The sequence below is a fragment of the Salvelinus alpinus genome, chromosome 26, assembly GCF_045679555.1.
Source record: "Salvelinus alpinus chromosome 26, SLU_Salpinus.1, whole genome shotgun sequence".
Classification (NCBI taxonomy): Eukaryota; Metazoa; Chordata; class Actinopteri; order Salmoniformes; family Salmonidae; genus Salvelinus; species Salvelinus alpinus.
The window spans coordinates 17,133,402-17,153,218 of NC_092111.1; the positions used below are offsets into that span (position 1 = coordinate 17,133,402).

The following is a 19,817-nucleotide window of genomic DNA, read 5'->3' on the forward strand; positions in this document are numbered from 1 at the left end:
GATGACTGAAAATGTTGTGTTGTTTGATGCAAGAAACCACTTTACAAAATAAAATGAATTATTATTCCCATACCATTATTAAAGAGAATCAGACATATTATGCTACCCTCTGCCTATTGGCTACTTAGGTTATTCAAGCCTGTCTCAAAATACTACTCCTTTAAGACAAAAAAAGCAATTTACCTGACTTTTCTAAGATGTCTAGAAATGTACACATTTTGTGCTCTTGTATGAAGCAATCACTCCCATATTGCTGACTACAAATGATCTATAACTGGTCTAATAACTCAACTAGCAAAGGATATGAACAAAATGTGCACAAGTGGCTACATGCAGTTCTCGCTTTGATCTCAAAACAAGTGAATCTACTCACGACCGCTCATGCTGTACAGACAGTCCAGTTGAATGTAAATGACACAGATCCATATATGGCAATGGTCTATTTGCATATAGGACTACTGCAACTCTGATTGTTTATGCTGCATGGGTCTGGGTAGACTACGGGCTGAGTAGTGCGTGTCAAAGCAATAGAATTCTACTCCGATGTGTTCTGCCTACAACAAAATATCTTGCATAGTTTATCTTGCATAGGTATGCAACATACCGAAACAAGTGGATAATATTGAAAGTGGATAATATTGTGTTGATTCGATCACAGTTGCCACTAAAGGAAAAGGTTGATAGTGTTAACAGGGAAAACTCTACAACAGTGGTCACCAACCTTTTCTGAGTCAAGATCACTGAGTCAAAATGCAAGCCGTATTTTACTGTGCTGATGGTCAGTCTCAGTGGAGGGACTGAGGGTCTGCCTCTCAACCCTCTGCTCTCCCTTTCCTCCGCTGACACTGACTGATGGTGAAACTCGAGTCGCACCGCATTATTTCTGCCTCATGCACAAATTCATGTACTGCTATTAACAGAGAAAGTTAAATATTCCTCCCTATTAAAAAATACCTAAACTGCTAATAACGCAAACCTATAGATACACTTTACTACTCATTTATTACTGCTGCAGTGCTTGTTGTAGCGCTGAGAGGAAATAGGAAGAACGCGCATTTTACAGTTTAAATAAGTGTTGAACACAAAGTGTTGACAGTGCTGAGTAAGAACTTGAACTCACTCCTAAAAACAGCATAGATTTGCTGTATTCGTTGACAGTCTCTCTCTGGTCATGGTTTTAAACGTTTTGAAATCTCACAGTATCAACTGTGCTGTGCCTTATCTTATTCCTTCTACGTTACTGCAGACACGGTCATCTGAGCCATCGCTTGGCCAGCGGTAAGTTTATAGTGCACGTGGTTTGCTCTCTGGGCCCGCCGGGAAGGAAGAGTTTGTACCTTCAGGCACATGAAATGGTACAAAATGGCAAAAGTTAGCCTACCCGGAGCGCAGGGCAGCTGAATCACGTGCATCTACCGGCAACAGCCCAATACTTATAAAAACAACAATAGAAACACAAGGCTTTATCGTTGGGGTTTTTACAGAAATTAATGCCTTGGAGATCGACCAGTGGATCGCGATCAACTGTTGGTGACCACCGTTCTAGAAAGTTTTGTGAAATTCAGTCTCGTTCTCTCTGTTGGCTTCCGGGGGGAGCTGCGCAGCAGTCTCTGGGCTACGCACGCATGCAGCTTAGAGTGAACATTGGTGTAACCATAGAAATAGAATTTGTAGAAAATAGCTGAACATAAGAGCAGCTCTTGTTTACAGTCTGGCAACCATCTTGGTGTTGTGGTTTAAGATATTCAAGTTACCATTGCTTTAACGAACAAAGTCGATGACCTTGTGTTATAGGTTGTGTAAAAGTAGAGTAGAGGCAGTCCCATTCTTATACAATTGGCTAGCCAACTGAAGCTCCCTCAGCCACTTGGCGAGATATCGGAGGAACAGAAGTGTTGACGCAGATTCTAATTCTCATCTGCCCTTATTCTAAGGACTATTTTAATTTAGTCTGTGTTACGCACGCCTCTAGGAAGAGGGAACGCAACACCCTGCTACAATTTAACTCCCCGTGAAGTGGGAGGTATGGAACTGTAGGTGCGAGTAAGGATGACAAAGGCAGAGAGAGTGGTACCGTTTACAATAAATTTATCCCGTCACACGGTAATTTTGGGGAAAAGGGGCGAACCAAAGGAAAGAAAGTAAATATCAGAGCCCCCTCTCCTACCTTACCTGCCTACCCACTACTTACCTAATTTAGCACCACCTGGTGCCCTAACCAAAATACAGGGGTGGTCCGCCCAGGTCTTACCTAGTGTGCCTAGACAGTGAATATACTACAGGTATATGTATGCCCGCAGGCGTCTTGCCTAAGCACTCCCTAGGTGCCTTCCCATTCCCCCTGGCAACAAACAAAACATAATTTTACAAACAATTTCAATAATCAAAACACTGCATCCTATTGACACACAGACATAACCAATCAGCTCTCTCACTCAACCAATACAGGACACACTAATCATCTCCCTCTGAGAACAACCAACACAGTATATCACCCTCACAGCCATCAGCCTCCTCTCTCAGCAATCATCTCTCAGTTATGATCTCTTTTTCTGAGCAACAGAACACTGGTTTTTATAGCTGGAGAAGGAGTCTAATGGGATACAGCTGTAACTTGACGAGGGGGCGGGGTCAGCTCCAATCATCAATGGGGCTGACTAATCAGCTGCTTGAGCGATTTCAGGAAGCCATCTCCTGAAACACACACACTCAAATACAAACTACAACACAGAAACTGGGGAACGTAACAGTCTGCCTGCCAGTTGGTGGTTATTTTCCATGGTCACGTAATTTTGCTGGTGGCCTACTTTTTGATCTGCTTCTGAATGTAGACACACATGACGTGGACATATGGCTGACATTTATTTATTGTATAGCTGACAAACTGTACTTGTGATTTCTTCATCCTTTATCTCGACTTCGTCTCGGGCCTAACAAAACCCGTGCCAAAACATGCTCCAAACAGCGGCTTCTCTGGCATTATCACTTAAATAGAACAAACACGCCTCTCTGACATTTAGAACTTCCCAGAACAAAAGTTTAGCTTGTGTTTATATTTTTTTGTTAGAATTTGGACTAATCTTGTACTTTTTCCCATGGTTACAGTTTCAGGTTGCACTTCTTAAGGTTCTAGTGTTCCTTATCTCTTTTCTCTCTTTGACCCTCTCTCTGCCCCCCCCCCCCCCTCTTTCTCTCAATTTCAATTTAAGGGGCTTTAGAGGCATGGGAAACATATCTTTACATTGCCAAAGCAAGTGAAATAGATAATAAACAAAAGTGAAATAAACAATAACAAATTAACAGTAAACATTACACTCACAAAAATTCCCAAAGAATAAAGATATTTCAAATGTCATATTACATCTATATACAGTGTTGTAATTGTGTGCAAATAGTTAAATTACAAAAGGGAAAATAAATAAACATAAATATAGGTTGTATTTACAATGGTGTTTGTTCTTCACTGGTTGCCCCTTTTCAATCTTCATACATTTGTCAGGAGGTTAGGAAGTGCAGCTCAGTTTCCACCTCACTTTGTGGGCAGTGTGCACATAGCCTGTCTTCTCTTGAGAGCCAGGTCTGCCTTCGGCGGCCTTTCTCAAAAGCAAGGCTTTGCTTGCTGAGTGTGTACATGGTCAAAGAGTTCCTTAATTTTGGGTCAGTCACAGTGGTCAGGTATTCTGCCACCGTGTACTCTTTGTTTGGGGCCAAATAGCATTCTAGTTTGCTCTGTTTTTATGTAAATTCTTTCCAACGTCTCAAATAATTATCTTTTTGTTTTCTCATGATTTGGTTGGGTCTAACTGTGTTGCTGTCCTGTGGCTCTGTAGGGTCTGTTTGTGTTTGTGAACAGAGCCCCAGGACCAGCTTGCTTAGGGGACCCTTCTCCAGGTTAATTTCTCTGTAGGTGATGGGTTTGGGAATCGCTTCCTTTTAGGTGGTTGTAGAACTTAACGTCTCTTTTCTGGATGTTGATCATTAGCGGTATCGGCCTAATTCTGCTCTGCATGCATTATTTTGTGTTTTACGTTGTACATGGAGGATATTTTTGCAGAATTCTCCATGCAGAGTCTCAATTTGGGCTTTGTCCCATTTTGTGAATTCTTTGGATGGTGAGCGGACCTCAGAACTCACAATCATAAAGGGCAATGGGTTCTATAACTGATTCAAGTATTTTTAGCCAGATCCTAAATGGTATGTCGAATTTTACATACAGTTGAAGTCGGAAGTTTACATACACTTAGGTTGGAGTCATTAAAACGTGTTTTTCAGCCACTCCACAAATTTCTTGTTAACAAACTATAGTTTTGGCAAGTCGGTTCGGACATCGACTTTGTGCATGACACAAGTCATTTTTCCAAAAATTGTTTAGAGACAAATTATTTCACTTATAACTTACTGTATCACAATTCCAGTGGGTCAGAAGTTTACATACACTAAGTTGACTGTTCCTTTAAACAGCTTGAAAAATTCCATAAAATGATGTCATGGCTTTAGAAGCTTCTGGTAGGCTAATTGACATCATTTGAGACAATTGGAGGTGTACCTGTGGATGTATTTCAAGGCCTACCTTCAAACTCCTTTTTGCTTGACATCATGGGAAAATCTAAAGAAATCAGCCAAGACCTCCACAAGTCTGGTTCATCCTTGGGAGCAATTTCCAAATGCTTGAAGGTACCACGTTCATCTGTAGAAACAATAGTACGCAAGTATAAACACCATGGGACCACGCAGCCGTCATACCGCTCAGGAAGGAGATGCATTCTGTCTCCTAGAGATGAACGTACTTTAGTGCGAAAAGTGCAAATCAATCCCAAAACAGCAAAGGACCTTGTGAAGATGCTGGAGGAAACAGGTACAAAAGTATCTATATCCACAGTAAAACGAGTCCTATATCGACATGACCTGAAAGGCCGCTCAGCAAGGAAGAAGCCACTGCTCCAAAACCGCCATAAAAAGGCCAGACTACGGTTTGCAACTGCACATGGGGACAAAGATCGTACTTTTTGGAGAAATGTCCTATGGTCTTATGAAACAAAAATTGAACTGTTTGGCCATAATGACCATCATTATGTTTTGAGGAAAAAGGGGGAGGCTTGCAAGCCCAAAAACACCATCCCAACCATGAAGCACGGGGATGGCTGCATCATGTTGTGTGCTTTGCTACAGGAGGGACTGGTGCACTTCACAAAATAGATGGCATCATGAGGAGGGGAATTATGTGGATATATTGAAGCAACATCTCAAGACATCAGTCAGGAAGTCAAAGCTTGGTCGCAAATGGGTCTTCCAAATGGACAATGACCCCAAGCATACTTCCAAAGTTGTGGCAAATGGCTAAAGGACAACAAAGTCAAGGTATTAGAGTGGCCATCACAAAGCCCTAACCTCAATCCTATAGAAAATGTGTGGGTAGAACTGAAAAAGTGTGTGCGAGCAAGGAGGACTACAAACCTGACTCAGTTACACCAGCTCTGTCAGGAGGAATGGGCCAAAATTCACCCAATTTATTGTGGGAAGGTTGTGGAAGGCTACCCGAAACGTTTGACCCAAGTTAAACAATTTAAAGGCAATGCTACCAAATACTATTTGAGTGTATGTAAACTTCTGACCCACTGGGAATGTGATGAAAGAAATAAAAGCTGAAATAAATCATTATCTGCTATTATTCTAACCCTAACCCATTCTTCAAATAAAGTGGTGATCCGAACTGACCTAAGACTATAATTTTTACTAGGATTAAATGTCACGAATTGTGAAAAACTGAGTTTAAATGTATTTGGCTAAGATGTATGTAAACTTCTGACTTCAACTGTATATTCCTTTTGATGGCATAGAAGGCCCTTCTTGCGTTGTCTCTCAGATCATTCACATCTTTGTGAAAGTTACCTGTGGCGCTGATGTTTAGGCCGAGGTATGTATCGTTTTTTGTGTGCTCTAGGGCAACGGTGTCTAGATGGAATTTGTATTTGTGGTCCTGGCAACTGGACCTTTTTTGGAACACCATCATTTTTGTCTTACTGAGATTTACTCTCTCTCACAGAGCACGCTCGCGCTCGCAGGAAGAGCATTGCCACTGCGAGACAGCCAAGCATGGAAATCCCTCCCACTGCCCCCCAACAACCCTTCAGACAACAAGTAAGTACTCGAAAATGCTATATTACCTCTTTCCATTATTATCGTGTCATTTCCACTTATTCTGGGCCATACAGTAAAGTGCTACCCACTATTAGCTTCACTTCCTGCTCTCTATCATTATTCTCCCTCATCACCCTGTTCTCTTTTGTCCAGAGCAGAATTGATAATAGTCATTATTTTATTTTTTATTTAACCTTTATTTAACTAGGGAAGTCAGTTAAGAACAAATTCTTATTTACAATGACGGCCTACCCCCCCAGGCCAAACACACCCCTAACCCGGACAACGCTGTGCCAATTGTGCACCGCCCTATGGGACTCATTTTACATTTACATGTTTAGTCATTTAGCAGACGCTCTTATCCAGAGCGACTTACAGTAGAGTGCATACATTTTATTACATTATTTTTTTTTTTTTTTTTTTTTTTACAAGGATATCCCTACCGGCCAAGAGCAGACGCTCTTATCCAGAGCGACTTACAGTAGAGTGCATACATTTTTTAAATTACATTTTTACATACTGAGACAAGGATGTCCCTACCGCCCAAACCCTCCCTAACCCGGACGACGCTATGCCAATTGTGCGTCGCCCCACGGATCGCCCGGTTGCGGCCGGCTGCGAACCCAGCCCATCCTGGGCGCGAACCCAGAGACTCTGGTGGCGCAGCTAGCACTGCGATGCAGTGCCCTAGACCACTGCGCCACCCGGGACTCCCGATCACTGCCGGTTGTGACACAGCCTGGGAACAAACCAGGGTCTCTAGTGATGCCTCTAGCCTTGCAATGCAGTGCCTTAGACTGCTGCGCCACTCAGGAGGCTAGTAATAGATAGTAGGCTAACTGTAATGCTACTAATTTACAGATTCCAAATTAAAAGTATATTATAGCAGTATGGGATACACCTGTACATTTCACCAGCTCAACCCCAGAAGAGTACTCATGCCAGTTGAGTTTAAGTCTTCAAGTAGGCTTACACCATCCATCTTAGTGACTGAATTCGCATAGCCCACAAAGAACATTATTGAATTAGCCATTGTTGCTTCATCTGTAGCCCAATAGCCTCCTCCAGTGGTCATTTGAAGGAAGCAAAACACAAACACATCAAAAGTGGGTTCCTCTCCTCAACCTCCATCAGTACCACAACCATCACCACCACCAATAACATGGATTCATGCTAACACTGATTTCGCAGATAGCGCCTATTTTGAAAGAAGGGTTTAATGCACTGATTGTAAGTCGGTCTGGAGCGTCTTACAAGAGCTTCTGCTAAATTACAGATTTTTTAATGAAATGGACATCCCCACCTGTGTGATGGTCTCCTCTCTTGTCCCCAACAGAGCTTCCTCAGTCGAAAGTTGAAGGGCTCCATCAAAAGGGCAAAGAGCCAGCCCAAGCTGGATCGAACCAGCAGCTTCCGCCACATGATTCTACCCCGTTTCCGTAGTGCTGATCAGGAGAGGTAGGTAACGCTTTCCCAAACGATTGCATGTGTGGCGTACACTTGTGTTTCCTGTTATACACTCTATAAAGCTTTATTTTACACTCCTTTTTTTGTGTATTTACCTGGTGTTTTCCAATATGTACAGTTTGTTAACAATGGTTACTTTTTGGTACTTATTGCAAGAATTTAACACAATTTTTAACACTACCTGGTACCAGATTATGTTTAGTAGTGCTTGTTTCAATGCACTGTTTCCCTTAACATTGTAATGGGACCACAGAGTATCTTAACCACTCTCTCTCTCTCTCTCTCTCTCTCTCTCTCTCTGTCTCTCTCTCTCTCAAGGACACGTCTAATGCAGAGCTTCAAGGAGTCCCACTCTCATGAGTCCCTGCTTTCCCCTAGCAGTGCAGCGGAGGCTCTGGACCTCACGCTGGATGAAGATGCTGTCATCAAACCTGTCCACTCCAGCATATTGGGCCAGGAGTACTGCTTTGAGGTGAGTGCCCTGCTGCCAGAAGAATACTGTATAGTATCTCTCCTAATATTACATCTAAAACAGTTATTACAGCTCAGTCTTCCAAGTTGATGTGTCATGGTGATAGTAATTGATCAACTGTTACACACTAACAAGCAACAAACTATTGATTGAATTCACTTCTGTGTCTGTTTGACTGCAGGTGACCACCATTTCAGGGACAAAATGCTTTGCCTGCCGCTCGGCTGCAGAGAGAGACAAATGGATTGAGAATCTACAGAGAGCTGTCAAGCCCAACAAGGTGAAAAAATAGAGAGGAACAAGGACCCTGCTTGCAGTCCACACTCAAAATGCCTTTCATCTCCATTAGTTTCAGCAATCTTCACCTCTCTCTCCAATGCTCCCATTTTAGGACAATAGTCGAAGGGTGGACAATGTGCTTAAGCTATGGATCATTGAGGCCAGGGACCTTCCTCCTAAGAAGCGGTACTATTGTGAGCTGTGTCTGGATGACATGCTGTATGCGCGCACCACCAGCAAGCCCCGCACGGACACTGTCTTCTGGGGCGAGCACTTTGAGTTCAACAACTTGCCTGCCATTCGTAGCCTACGCCTGCACCTTTACAAGGAGACAGACAAAAAGCGACGCAAGGTGTGTGTCTGTCTATGGTGGTTGTATTTTTCCTTGTGTATCTTTTGTGTTTGCAGAGTTACTCAAATATTTACTTCTATTCTATTGTCCATTCTGTTCTCTAACCTAGGAGAAGAGCACGTACCTCGGCCTGGTCACTATCCCCATATCGAGCATCACAGGCAGGCAGTTTGTGGAGCAGTGGTACCCGGTGATCCAGCCCAGTGCTTTGGCTAAGGGTGGCGGTGTAGGCGGTGGCAAGGTCATCAATGCCTCAATCCGCCTCAAGTCCCGCTACCAGACCATGAGTATCCTGCCCATGGAGCTGTACAAGGAGTTCGCTGAGTACATCACCAATAACTACCGTACGCTGTGTGCCGTGCTGGAGCCTCTGCTCAGTGTCAAAAGCAAAGAGGAGGTGGCGTTCGCGCTGGTGCACATTCTCCAGAGCACGGGCAAGGCCAAGGTAGGAAGGAAGGCACTAAAGCAGGGGTGGCCAAGCACTCCTGTTGGAGAGTAACATTTTTTACATTTACATTTTAGTCAGCTATGCCAATTGTGCGTCGCCCCACGGACCTCTTTCTGAGGTTATTGTAAATGAGGCCTGTAGCATCTTTCCTGGCCCCTGTGTCTGCTGTACAATGTGTTTGTGGTGTTTGTTTGAGGAGCATGTTCTTTTTTCAGGACTTCCTGTCAGACATGGCAATGTGCGAGGTGGATAGATTCATGGAACGAGAGCATCTGATCTTTCGAGAGAACACCCTTGCTACTAAAGCCATAGAGGAGTACCTCAAATTGATAGGGCACCGGTACCTCAAGGATGCCATAGGTAAAACTCCAAATTATTTTATTTTAATCCAATACCAGTGTAAAATGACCAAATCCAGACCTGGGTTCAAATACTATTTGAAATCGGTCAAATACTTTGAGTGTTTGCTTTAGCCTGCCTGGAATGCCAGCTGAGCGAGCTTCTCACTTCTAGGACTTTTTTATTAAACAGGCAAGCTCAATCAAGCACAGCTAAAGTATTTGAAATGATGAGTGACAAGGATGTTGATGAGAAGACTATGATGGTGATGATACTGATGAGGATTAATTGGACGGTTGTGTCGTTGACAGGAGAGTTCATTCGAGCTTTATACGAGTCAGAGGAGAATTGTGAAGTGGATCCCATGCGTACTCCACCGTCTGTCCTGGCCGACCACCAAGCCAATCTTCGCATGTGCTGCGAACTGGCACTCTGCAAGATTGTCAACTCTCATTGGTCAGAAATTATTCCACATGACTACGCCATTGTACAAATGTGTCAGTAACACAGTGTCCTTTCTAGTATGATGGGCTGTTTGCCCCCCCCCCCAAAAAAAGTTTGCAATGAAAAATAAAGTACTATTCTATCCTTCTGTCCTACCCTTTTATTCTAGTGTGTTTCCGCGGGAGCTGAAGGATGTCTTTGCCTCCTGGAGGATCCGGTGTGCCGAGCGGGGAAGGGAGGACATCGCAGACCGCCTCATCAGCTCCTCCCTCTTTCTACGCTTCCTGTGTCCCGCCATCATGTCGCCCTCTCTCTTCAACCTCACCCAGGAGTACCCCGGAGAGCGGACATCCCGCACACTTACCCTCATCGCCAAGGTGGTGCAGAACCTGGCCAGCTTCTCCAAGTCAGTCACTACCTTCCCTCTCATGTAGCCTTCCCTTTCTTTTACCATTAACTTTCCTTTTAGCCTTTCCTCCTATGTACCATTTCCTCCCATGTAGCCTTCCCTTTCTTTTACCATTAACTTTCTTTTTAGCCTTTCCTCCTATGTACCATTTCCTCCCATGTAGCCTTCCCTTTCTTTTACCATTAACTTTCTTTTTAGCCTTTCCTCCTATGTACCATTTCCTCCCATGTAGCCTTCCCTTTCTTTTACCATTAACTTTCTTTTTAGCCTTTCCTCCTATGTACCATTTCCTCCCATGTAGCCTTCCCTTTCTTTTACCATTAACTTTCTTTTTAGCCTTTCCTCCTATGTACCATTTCCTCCCATGTAGCCTTCCCTTTCTTTTACCATTAACTTTCTTTTTAGCCTTTCCTCCTATGTACCATTTCCTCCCATGTAGCCTTCCCTTTCTTTTACCATTAACTTTCTTTTTAGCCTTTCCTCCTATGTACCATTTCCTCCCATGCAGCCTTCCCTTTTTTTTTGCATGACCTTTCTTTTAGACTTCCCTCACATTTAGCCTCCCCTCACCTGTCCTGTAACAATTAACCTGCCTTTCCCAAACTTATTCAGTATGTCCACTACCAACCAAGCCTTGTTAAGTCATTATCTATGTCCTCAACCAGTTCCTCTTTCAGCAACCAATAATTATTTCCACGACATTGCGATTGGGTCATACATGCGTAAGACTTGCTTAAGTCTAACTATGCATTATAACTGTATCATAATACATTATCAGTCAGCGTGAAGTAAACTATTCCTCAATAAGTTTGTCCTTTGGTGACAGTGAATGAAGAATTCATCCAACATGATTGTCCACAAACAAGATGATTGTGCACAAAAGTGACCGTAACAGGTCTCAATGGCACAAATGTTCAGAGGGTGGAGAAGTCTGTGTGCACAGAAACTATTTGCTTTAGCGATGTTCTTGTCACATTGCAGACAAGGTTACAGTACGAATAATTCAATCCTCCCCCTCACCATCACCTGTTTTTCATACTGTATCCTTCCATCTTCCTCACCTGCTCTTTCATTCTTTGCATTCTCACACTGTCTGTCTCCCCTCTTGTTTTCTCTCCGTACGCCCTTATCACTTTTTCTCTGTACTTCTCCATGCTATGTATATTGTACCTTTCTCCCTCAATATTTCACTGTCTGTGGGAACTTCTTTCTCTCTTTCCTCCCACTCTCTATGCTCCCCCCACACTGCTGTCTTTTCTGCCCTCAGGTTTAGTGGCAAAGAGGACCACATGTGTTTCATGAACGAGTTTTTGGAGATGGAGTGGGGCTCCATGCAGCAGTTCCTGTACGAGATCTCCAACATGGACACGGGGAGCAACGCCGGGGGCTTTGAGGGCTACATCGACCTGGGCAGGGAGCTGTCAGTGCTCCACAGCCTGCTGTGGGAAGTCATGGCCCAACTGAGCAAGGTAATGAGGAATGTAACCTCTCCAGGCTGTTGTGCACAGTGCATATAAGCTTAGGACATCAACGATTCAAAGTTGGCCTTTTTGGGAGTGACCATAGAATTCTATGGGAGTGACCTTACTGAGTAAAATATTTGTCATTTAATTTGAGCAAATCACACGACTGAGGCGAGGCTCCAAATGGAGGCAGGACCAGGCACAAGACACCACAAGACACCCAGGCACAAGACACCTACACCTTTCTGTATAATTGGCTAACAAAGGCCAAGTTTGACATGTTGGTCCACCAGACTCTTCAGGCATTTGGGCGGAATTGTCTGGGAACGAGATTATGAGAATTGTGACCGTCTAGGTTCAAACCCTGGTCTTCTGAACACCACACACATGCGTAAACCCGCAGAATCTAAAGCCTGGTCATAGTCTTCAGGTCTCAGGTAAGGTTAGTCATCACCCATGAAGAAAATACTGTCGCTCCCTCACTTTTCATGAACCGAAAAGCAAATCTTGGAGGACAAAGGAAGTTAAAAATACTTATTTATTATTAAAACCAACATGTTTTTGCATATACTGTACCCTTCCTTGAGATATCGCATCCTAAATGCCTTCGTTTTGATAATAAGAGTCTTTGAGGACAAATTCCATTGTCCTCCAAGAGTTGCTGAATATTTTGCCATCTCCAGCTGAGCAAGGTAACAGCAATGCTACACCTGCCGCATTTTTCTTCACGGCTTGAGCCATGACTGATTACACTCCTGCTGTTGTCAATGCTGCCCGCAACACTGGCCGCATGAGGAGGAGCATGTTAGTGAAGCAGCCAGGCATTAGACATGCCTTTTATTGTACTAAATTAACGTTTTCTATATGCTACGTTTGCATGCGTGTCTTTGAAGTGTAACAAGAAATCTAAAGTGACTGTAATACAGGTGTAATACACTTTTCTTCTGCTGATATACCTCCTGCTACTGGTTATCCTCCCCCACCCCTTTATGCCTCTTCTCTCACCACCTCTTGGCTAAAATCCATTTGTATTTTCACTCCCTCCACTCCCGCTGTTCACTTGGCTGAATTCCATTTCTATTTTGGCTCCCTCCACTCTGTTCACTTTAAAATGACAAAATCCATTTTATAAGGGAGCATGCAAATGTTTTGGAGGACTGGTAAATATCAGTTAAGTGAAACTGAAAGGGGAGTGAACAAGGGGAAGGGAAATCACTTTTTATTGTCTGAGATCAAAATAGGCAAGCCTTTTCTAAATTCATAACAATAGGGTAAAATGACACAACATCTGCAAAATCTACACCTCAACTGAAATATTGGACACCTCCAACTCTAGGGATTCCCCATGTAATCAATGAGTGGAGTGAGCGACTGAACACGTTTGTTTTAATTGAGCCCGTGGCTACATCTCAAAAGTCTAGAGTGGCTTCCTCTCTTCGTCTCCCTTCCTCCATGTGCACTGTTCGTGAGAACACAAAACAGGTGATAACAATATGGTTGACATCTGCTTTCACCTGCTCCTTCACCTCAGTGTAGATGAATGAGAGGAAAAGAAGCCACTCTAGACTATTGATCCAAAGTCTCTCCATGATCCCTGTATCCCAATTCCCTGTCCTTTCTCCAGAAGTGTACACTTATGCACTCCTCCCCACTCATTTATAAGCATGGAGGCATGGGAGTGATCAGGGGTGTTCAAGTCCGGTTTTGAAGGGCCGAAACACTTCTCGTTTCGGTTTTTAACTGGTAGTTAATTTCACTCATCTCCTATCCCAGGTCTGATTCAGTCACTGGTTAGAAGGAAAGGATGAAAACCAGAACTGTTTTGGCACTCCAGGACCGGAAATGAACAGCCCTGCGCTAAATATAGGTTCCAACACATTTCTTATAACAGTATTTTCCTTTTGAATCCATGAATGGAAGTGAATGAGTGCACACTTTGGGAGAAAGGACAGAATTTGGGATAAACAGTCACATCTTTTCATTACGCCTTGTCTCCCAGGACGCTATTCTGAAGCTTGGTCCCTTGCCACGTCTGCTGAATGACATCAGTGTAGCCTTGAGGAACCCCCAGCTCCACCGGCAGGCCAGCCACCAGCCAGACAGGCAGCAGGACAGGCTCATCACACGGCCCTCCTTCAACCGCCTGGTATCATCCGATTTCCAGAGCCTCATGATGCGGGACCTCAACAGGTAACTGCTCCGGGCTTAAACGCACCATCTGTGTAAGATTTCTTGAGGTTCAATAGTCATTTCAATTGATATGCATTGATTATTGAAGAGCATAAGTTATAAATGCCTTGTTTCACCTTTAACATAATCCAACAGCTAGGGTTGTACAATTTCATTGTTGATGCTTTTGGTTGTCGTTTAAGTCTTTGTAAACAAATAATGTTGATGCAAAGAGGGGTGAGGTGTAAGCCTTGAGGGTCACCTACAATATATACTGTAGTATATCTTTAAAATACGGCCCCTGACAATGGTAATAATGATAGATAATGATGATGATCATCTCCAGCTCAATAGACATCTCCCGTCTCCCTTCCCCAACCGCGGGATTATCTGGGGGTGGTGTCCTCTCGTCTCATGTAAGCATGGGAAGCTTTGCGGAACGAGACCCCCACGGCTCAAAGGACGTTTTCTACGTGACCCGCCCCCCCCTGGCTCGGTCCAGCCCTGCATACTGCACCAGCAGTTCTGATATCACTGACCCAGACCCAAAGGTAAACTTTGATGCATCGATTTATCGCTGCTAGCAGACATCAGTGAATTGACTAACGAAAACTTTGAGTTGGACACATACACTGAGTATACAAAACATTAAGAACACCTGCTCTTTCCATGACAAACTGACCAGGTGAATCCAGGTGAAAGCTATAATCCCTTATTGATGTCACCTGTTAAATCTACTTCAATCAGTGTAGATGAAGGGAGGCGACAGGTTAAAGAAGAAGCTTTAAGCCTTGAGACAATTGACATGTGGATTGTGTATGTGTGCCATTCAGAGGGTGAATGGGCAAGGCAAAACATGTAAGTGCCTTTGAACGGGGTATGGTAGTAGGTGCCAGGTGCATCGGTTTGTGTTAAGAACTGCAATGCTGCTTGGTTTTTCATGCTGAACAGTTTTCCGTGTGTATCAAGAATGGTCGACCACCCAAAAGACATCCAGCCAACTTGACACAACTGTGGGAAGCATTGGAGTCAACATGGGCCGGCATCCCTGTGGAAGGCTTACCCTGTGGAAGTCCATGCCCCGACGGATTGAAGCTCTTCTGAAGGCAAAAGGGGGAGGGGAGGGTGCAACTCAAAATTAGGAAGATGTTCCTAATGTTTGGTATACTCAGTGTATATTACAACTTGAAGTATACCTCAAAATGTAGTTATGAATTTCCCTAATAACTAAATAGTGAACATTATTATTTGTGACATAATAGGTTATTCCAGTTGACAGGTTATGTTCTGTCTCTCTCCTAGGTCCTCAGTGTTAACAAAAGCGTGTCCATGATGGACCTGCAGGACTCACGCATGAATAGCATCTCCAACCTCCATTCAGTGGGCGATATGCTCAACTCCTCCCAGGCCTCTATAGCAGGCTTGGGCCACAGTTTCGGGAACCTGGGCGGCCCGCTTCGCATGGGAGGCCATATGTCCGCCGGGGGCTCTGGGAGCTCCGGCTTGAGGCTAAGCCAGATGGGGGGACCCCTTCACCACATGGGGGGTCCCACTGACTCTCTCTCCCAGCAGCAGCAACATGCGGCAGCCGCCATGCACTTCCCCCTCTCCTTCCAGAATCCCCTCTTCCATCTGGCTGCCGACGGCCCTCGGGGTCAGCCCCACAGTCGTCCTCAGGCCCAGCCACCTCCCCCTCCACTCTTGTTGGCCCCAGAGCTTGACAATGCCCACCACCAACAGGGCTACATGCGGGCATTCGGCCACGGCGGCTTCTCGCGTAGCGAGGACCTTTCGGCCCTGCGGCCACAGAGCAGTCTGGTGCAGCCCAGTGTTGTCCACTCACACAGCTACAGTGACGACTACACACGGCAAAACCAGAACGCTGAATACGCCCGGCGCCAGCTTTCGCTGCAAGTGCAGGTAGGTATTCTAGGAAAATATCACTAATTAAATTTCAATTAAATTCAACTTTATTCATTCCGGTAGCAGCATTTAAGATGACATTGACAGAGCCTAAGTACACGTTAACAAGAATACATCTCTTCATACTAAACATACACCACACAGTGCATGTAACACCTTATGTAGACATTACATTTAGCAATCAGGCTGTTGCAGACTGTTGTTGCGGTCTGTTGCATTGATAAACCCCATCATAGATTTAGATAGATATTTCATATCATTTTAAAATAAATTTACAAGAATTAATTCACCCAGCAGTCACTTTTTAGAAGCATTGATAGTGAAATGTACAGTATCTGCATATTGTTTGTATGACTACTGTAGATGCTTGAAAAACAAGTTAGACAGGGATTGTCCAATTAAATTGACTTCACAACCATTCTTCATCTCCTTCCTTGTCTCTCCTCTTACACTCTCTCCCTCTCTCTCCCTCTCCTATAGTATTTGATCTCAAATACTGTATCTTCTTTTTCTAAATATTTCCTGCCCCCCCTCCCTCCGTCTCCCTCTCTTCCTTTTCCCACCCACCCTCTCTCAGGAGAATCTTCAGCAGCAGATTCTTATGGGCATGACCCCTCAGACGGCCACAGGCACGGGCACTCCCACCTCCTTGGCCACTCCCCCCTCCACCGTGCACCCTGTCCGTCATGGCTCCATAGCACCGCCTCCCCCGCAGCGCCTCAAATCCCAGCTGTCCATCAGCCCCGGGGCCACCTCCACCCCTCCCAAGGCCCGCCCCCAGAGCAGGAACCTCCTTCTCCAGTCGCCCGACTCCAGCTTTGGCGGCAGGCAGCCCTCACAACAGCAACAACAGCAGCAGTTGTCCGTCAAACAGTCTGACAGCCCAGCCCCTGGGCTCCCGCACCAGTCAAGCTCTGCCAGAGACGGCCAGGGGGCGCCACAAGGGGGGAACGGAGAGACCACAGACACCCCGACTAAGAGCACAAAGCAGCCTCAGACCACAGACACCCCAACTAAGAGCACCAAGCAGCCTCAGCCGCAGTCCCAGCAGCAGCATCCACAGCAGCACCTGCTCAAGCCTACAGTCAATAAACAGGTCTATTGCTGGAACGCCATGGGCTCTGTGTTGGAATGCCTGGGTATCCAGCTGGAGCAATCCAGGAGACTTGAGATCGTGTTAGTCCACTGAGCTAAAGCCTTGGCATTAGCTCTGGGAGCTAAAACGAGTCTAAAGTTCTCAGGCAAGGTTACTTGTCACAAACCACCTCGGCTACATGTACAATCAAACCTGTTAATAACCAGTGCCAATATTAATCACACTTCTGTGATTCTCAGAATCTCAGCTGATTTAGGAGGGATGGATTACTGAGATAGCTTAGCCTGTGTCACAACTTCAGTGTTATGAACATGTAATTTCTGTTCGATTTTAAACAAATGTATATATGTTTCCCATAATGTAAAAATTATGTATTGTAAATGTAACATCAAAGAAAATCGATTATGTATTGAAGGCTATTGTTTGAACATTACAGGCATATTGTAAAAATCGAAGTACTTGTAAGTCCAAAGAGATACATGTAGAAGATGGATAGCCAACCAAAAAGCACAGAAAGGTGTTGCTGGTTTAGCTAGTAATTTAAGGCATCTGTCTTAACAGTTTAGACAACATCACAAGCTTTCCTAAATACTTTCTGAGATAGGAGTACCTTTTAGTCTTAATAATCTTGATAGCATGATCATGCGATTTCTGAGCCTCTTCCTGTATCATCTTGCCTCTTTGCTTTCAGGGTTCTCAGTCCCCCTCCACCCTGACCCCCAACGAGCGCACTGTGGCTTGGGTGTCCAACATGCCACACCTCTCTGCTGACATCGAAATATTGCGTAGCTCATCAAACCTTGAGGACCTCAAGCTGAAGGAGTACTCTAAGAGCATGGACGAGTCACACATGGATAGGGTGAGTCTATTTTGGTGGTGATGACAGCCTCTCTGGTAAATTAAAGAAGGTTCCTAGATTATAAGGGAATGTCTTTATCTGATTTCCATTTTGTTGTATAGCAACATTTGACCTCCAGCATGATATTCCAAGAAGGTTATGGCAGGGTCAAAGGAAAACCTTCACTCTGTCATAATTTGATGTACCAGGATTGGGACCTGAGAATATTGCTAGACTGTTCCTTGAATTAACAACTGTTCCTTGAAGAAAGGAATGCTTTAATTAATGTCATTCCTCACCTACCAGATGGTACATAAATTTTTTCATACATGTTTTTCACACTGTGAAAAAGTCGGGAATACAGTGCTACAGGTGTGGAATAAAGTGTAGTGTAGAAGCTCTGAAACATTGGGGTCAGCCCTAATACCGTACCCATCTCCAAGAGTGGGCTAGCTTTAGTTTTATGACCTTAAATAAAAAATATAAAAAAAGTTCAAATGATTGAGATAGCTACGAATAATTTACATAATGCAAAATATTAGTTTTAGGTAATTTTTGCCTGTTAAACTATCCGGTTAGATACATTTACGATTCTCATATCTAGCTGATAATTATGAAGTAAATGTTTGCTTTATGAACGTTTGCTTTGTGAACAATTGAGGATTTTCTGAGGGCAAAAGGGGGGTTCAACTCAATATCAGGAAGGTGTTCTTAATGTTTTGTTAACTCAGGGAATTTGTAAATATCACCATCATCTTTGAAACACCAGCGCTTAATGGTTATTGTGGTATATAAAATAAAAAATTAAATAAACTTGATTGTATAGCGTGATATAAGCAGAATTCAATATAATTCCCCCCGATTTCAACTGCCCCCTTAGTCACTTTATCCTGGCGCCGGGTATGTCTAATGCATTTGAAGTCAGAAGTTTACATACACCTTAGCCAAATACATTTAAACTCAGTTTGTCACAATTTATGACATTTAATCCTAGTAAAAATTCCCTGTCTTAGGTCAGTTAGGATCACCACTTTATTTAAGAATGTGAAATGTCAGAATAATAGTAGAGAATTGTTTCTTTCAGCTTTTATTTCTTTCATCACATTCCCAGTGGGTCAGAAGTTTACATACACTCAATTAGTATTTGGTAGCATTGCCTTTAAATTGTTTAACTTGGGTCAAATGTTTCGGTTAGCCTTACACAAGCTTCTCACAATAAGTTGGGTGAATTTTGGCCCATTCCTCCTGACAGAGCTGGTGTAACTGAGTCAGGTTTGTAGGCCTCCTTGCTCGCACACGCTTTTTCAGTTCTGCCCACACATTTTCTATAGGATTGAGGTCAGGGCTTTGTGATGGCCACTCCAATACTTTGACTTTGTTGTCCTTTAGCCATTTGCCACAACCTTGGAAGTATGCTTGGGGTCATTGTCCCTTTGGAAGACCCATTTGCGACCAAGCTTTGACTTCCTGATTGATGTCTTGAGATGTTGCTTCAATATATCCACATAACTCCCCTCCTCATGAAGCCATCTATTTTGTGAAGTGCACCAGTCCCTCCTGCAGCAAAGCACCCCCACAACATGATGCTACAACCCCCGTGCTTCATGGTTGGGATGGTGTTCTTCGGCGTGCAAGCCTCCTCCCTTTTCCTCAAAACATAACGATGGTCATTATGGCCAAACAGTTCTATTTTTGTTTCATCAGACCAGAGGACATTTCTCCAAAAAGTACGATCTTTGTCCCCATGTGCAGTTGCAAACCATAGTCTGTCTTTTTTATGGCTGTTTTGGAGCAGTGGCTTCTTCCTTGCTGAGTGGCCTTTCAGGTTATGTCGATATAGGACTCGTTTTACTGTGGATATAGATACTTTTGTACCTGTTTCCTCCAGCATCTTCACAAGGTCCTTTGCTGTTGTTCTGGGATTGATTTTCACTTTTCGCACCAAAGTACGTTCATCTCTAGGAGACAGAATGGGTCTCC

At 44.0% G+C, this 19,817-nt stretch overlaps 1 protein-coding gene across 5 annotated transcripts in view; it reads left to right on the plus strand.

The window, feature by feature from the left end:
- LOC139554836 (ras/Rap GTPase-activating protein SynGAP-like) overlaps positions 1 to 19,817 on the plus strand; it is an 85,988-nt gene that overhangs the window by 53,449 nt on the left and 12,722 nt on the right. For all 5 annotated transcript variants that reach the window (XM_071368000.1, XM_071368001.1, XM_071368002.1 and 2 more), the window contains 15 exons: positions 6,044 to 6,138; positions 7,475 to 7,596; positions 7,924 to 8,077; positions 8,259 to 8,357; positions 8,469 to 8,708; positions 8,818 to 9,153; positions 9,372 to 9,516; positions 9,807 to 9,951; positions 10,109 to 10,345; positions 11,616 to 11,817; positions 13,811 to 14,001; positions 14,327 to 14,531; positions 15,283 to 15,900; positions 16,481 to 16,999; positions 17,691 to 17,858. In XM_071368000.1, the coding sequence (XP_071224101.1) occupies positions 6,044 to 6,138; positions 7,475 to 7,596; positions 7,924 to 8,077; positions 8,259 to 8,357; positions 8,469 to 8,708; positions 8,818 to 9,153; positions 9,372 to 9,516; positions 9,807 to 9,951; positions 10,109 to 10,345; positions 11,616 to 11,817; positions 13,811 to 14,001; positions 14,327 to 14,531; positions 15,283 to 15,900; positions 16,481 to 16,999; positions 17,691 to 17,858 (3,476 nt within the window). The remainder of the gene's footprint in view (positions 1 to 6,043; positions 6,139 to 7,474; positions 7,597 to 7,923; positions 8,078 to 8,258; positions 8,358 to 8,468; positions 8,709 to 8,817; positions 9,154 to 9,371; positions 9,517 to 9,806; positions 9,952 to 10,108; positions 10,346 to 11,615; positions 11,818 to 13,810; positions 14,002 to 14,326; positions 14,532 to 15,282; positions 15,901 to 16,480; positions 17,000 to 17,690; positions 17,859 to 19,817) is intronic.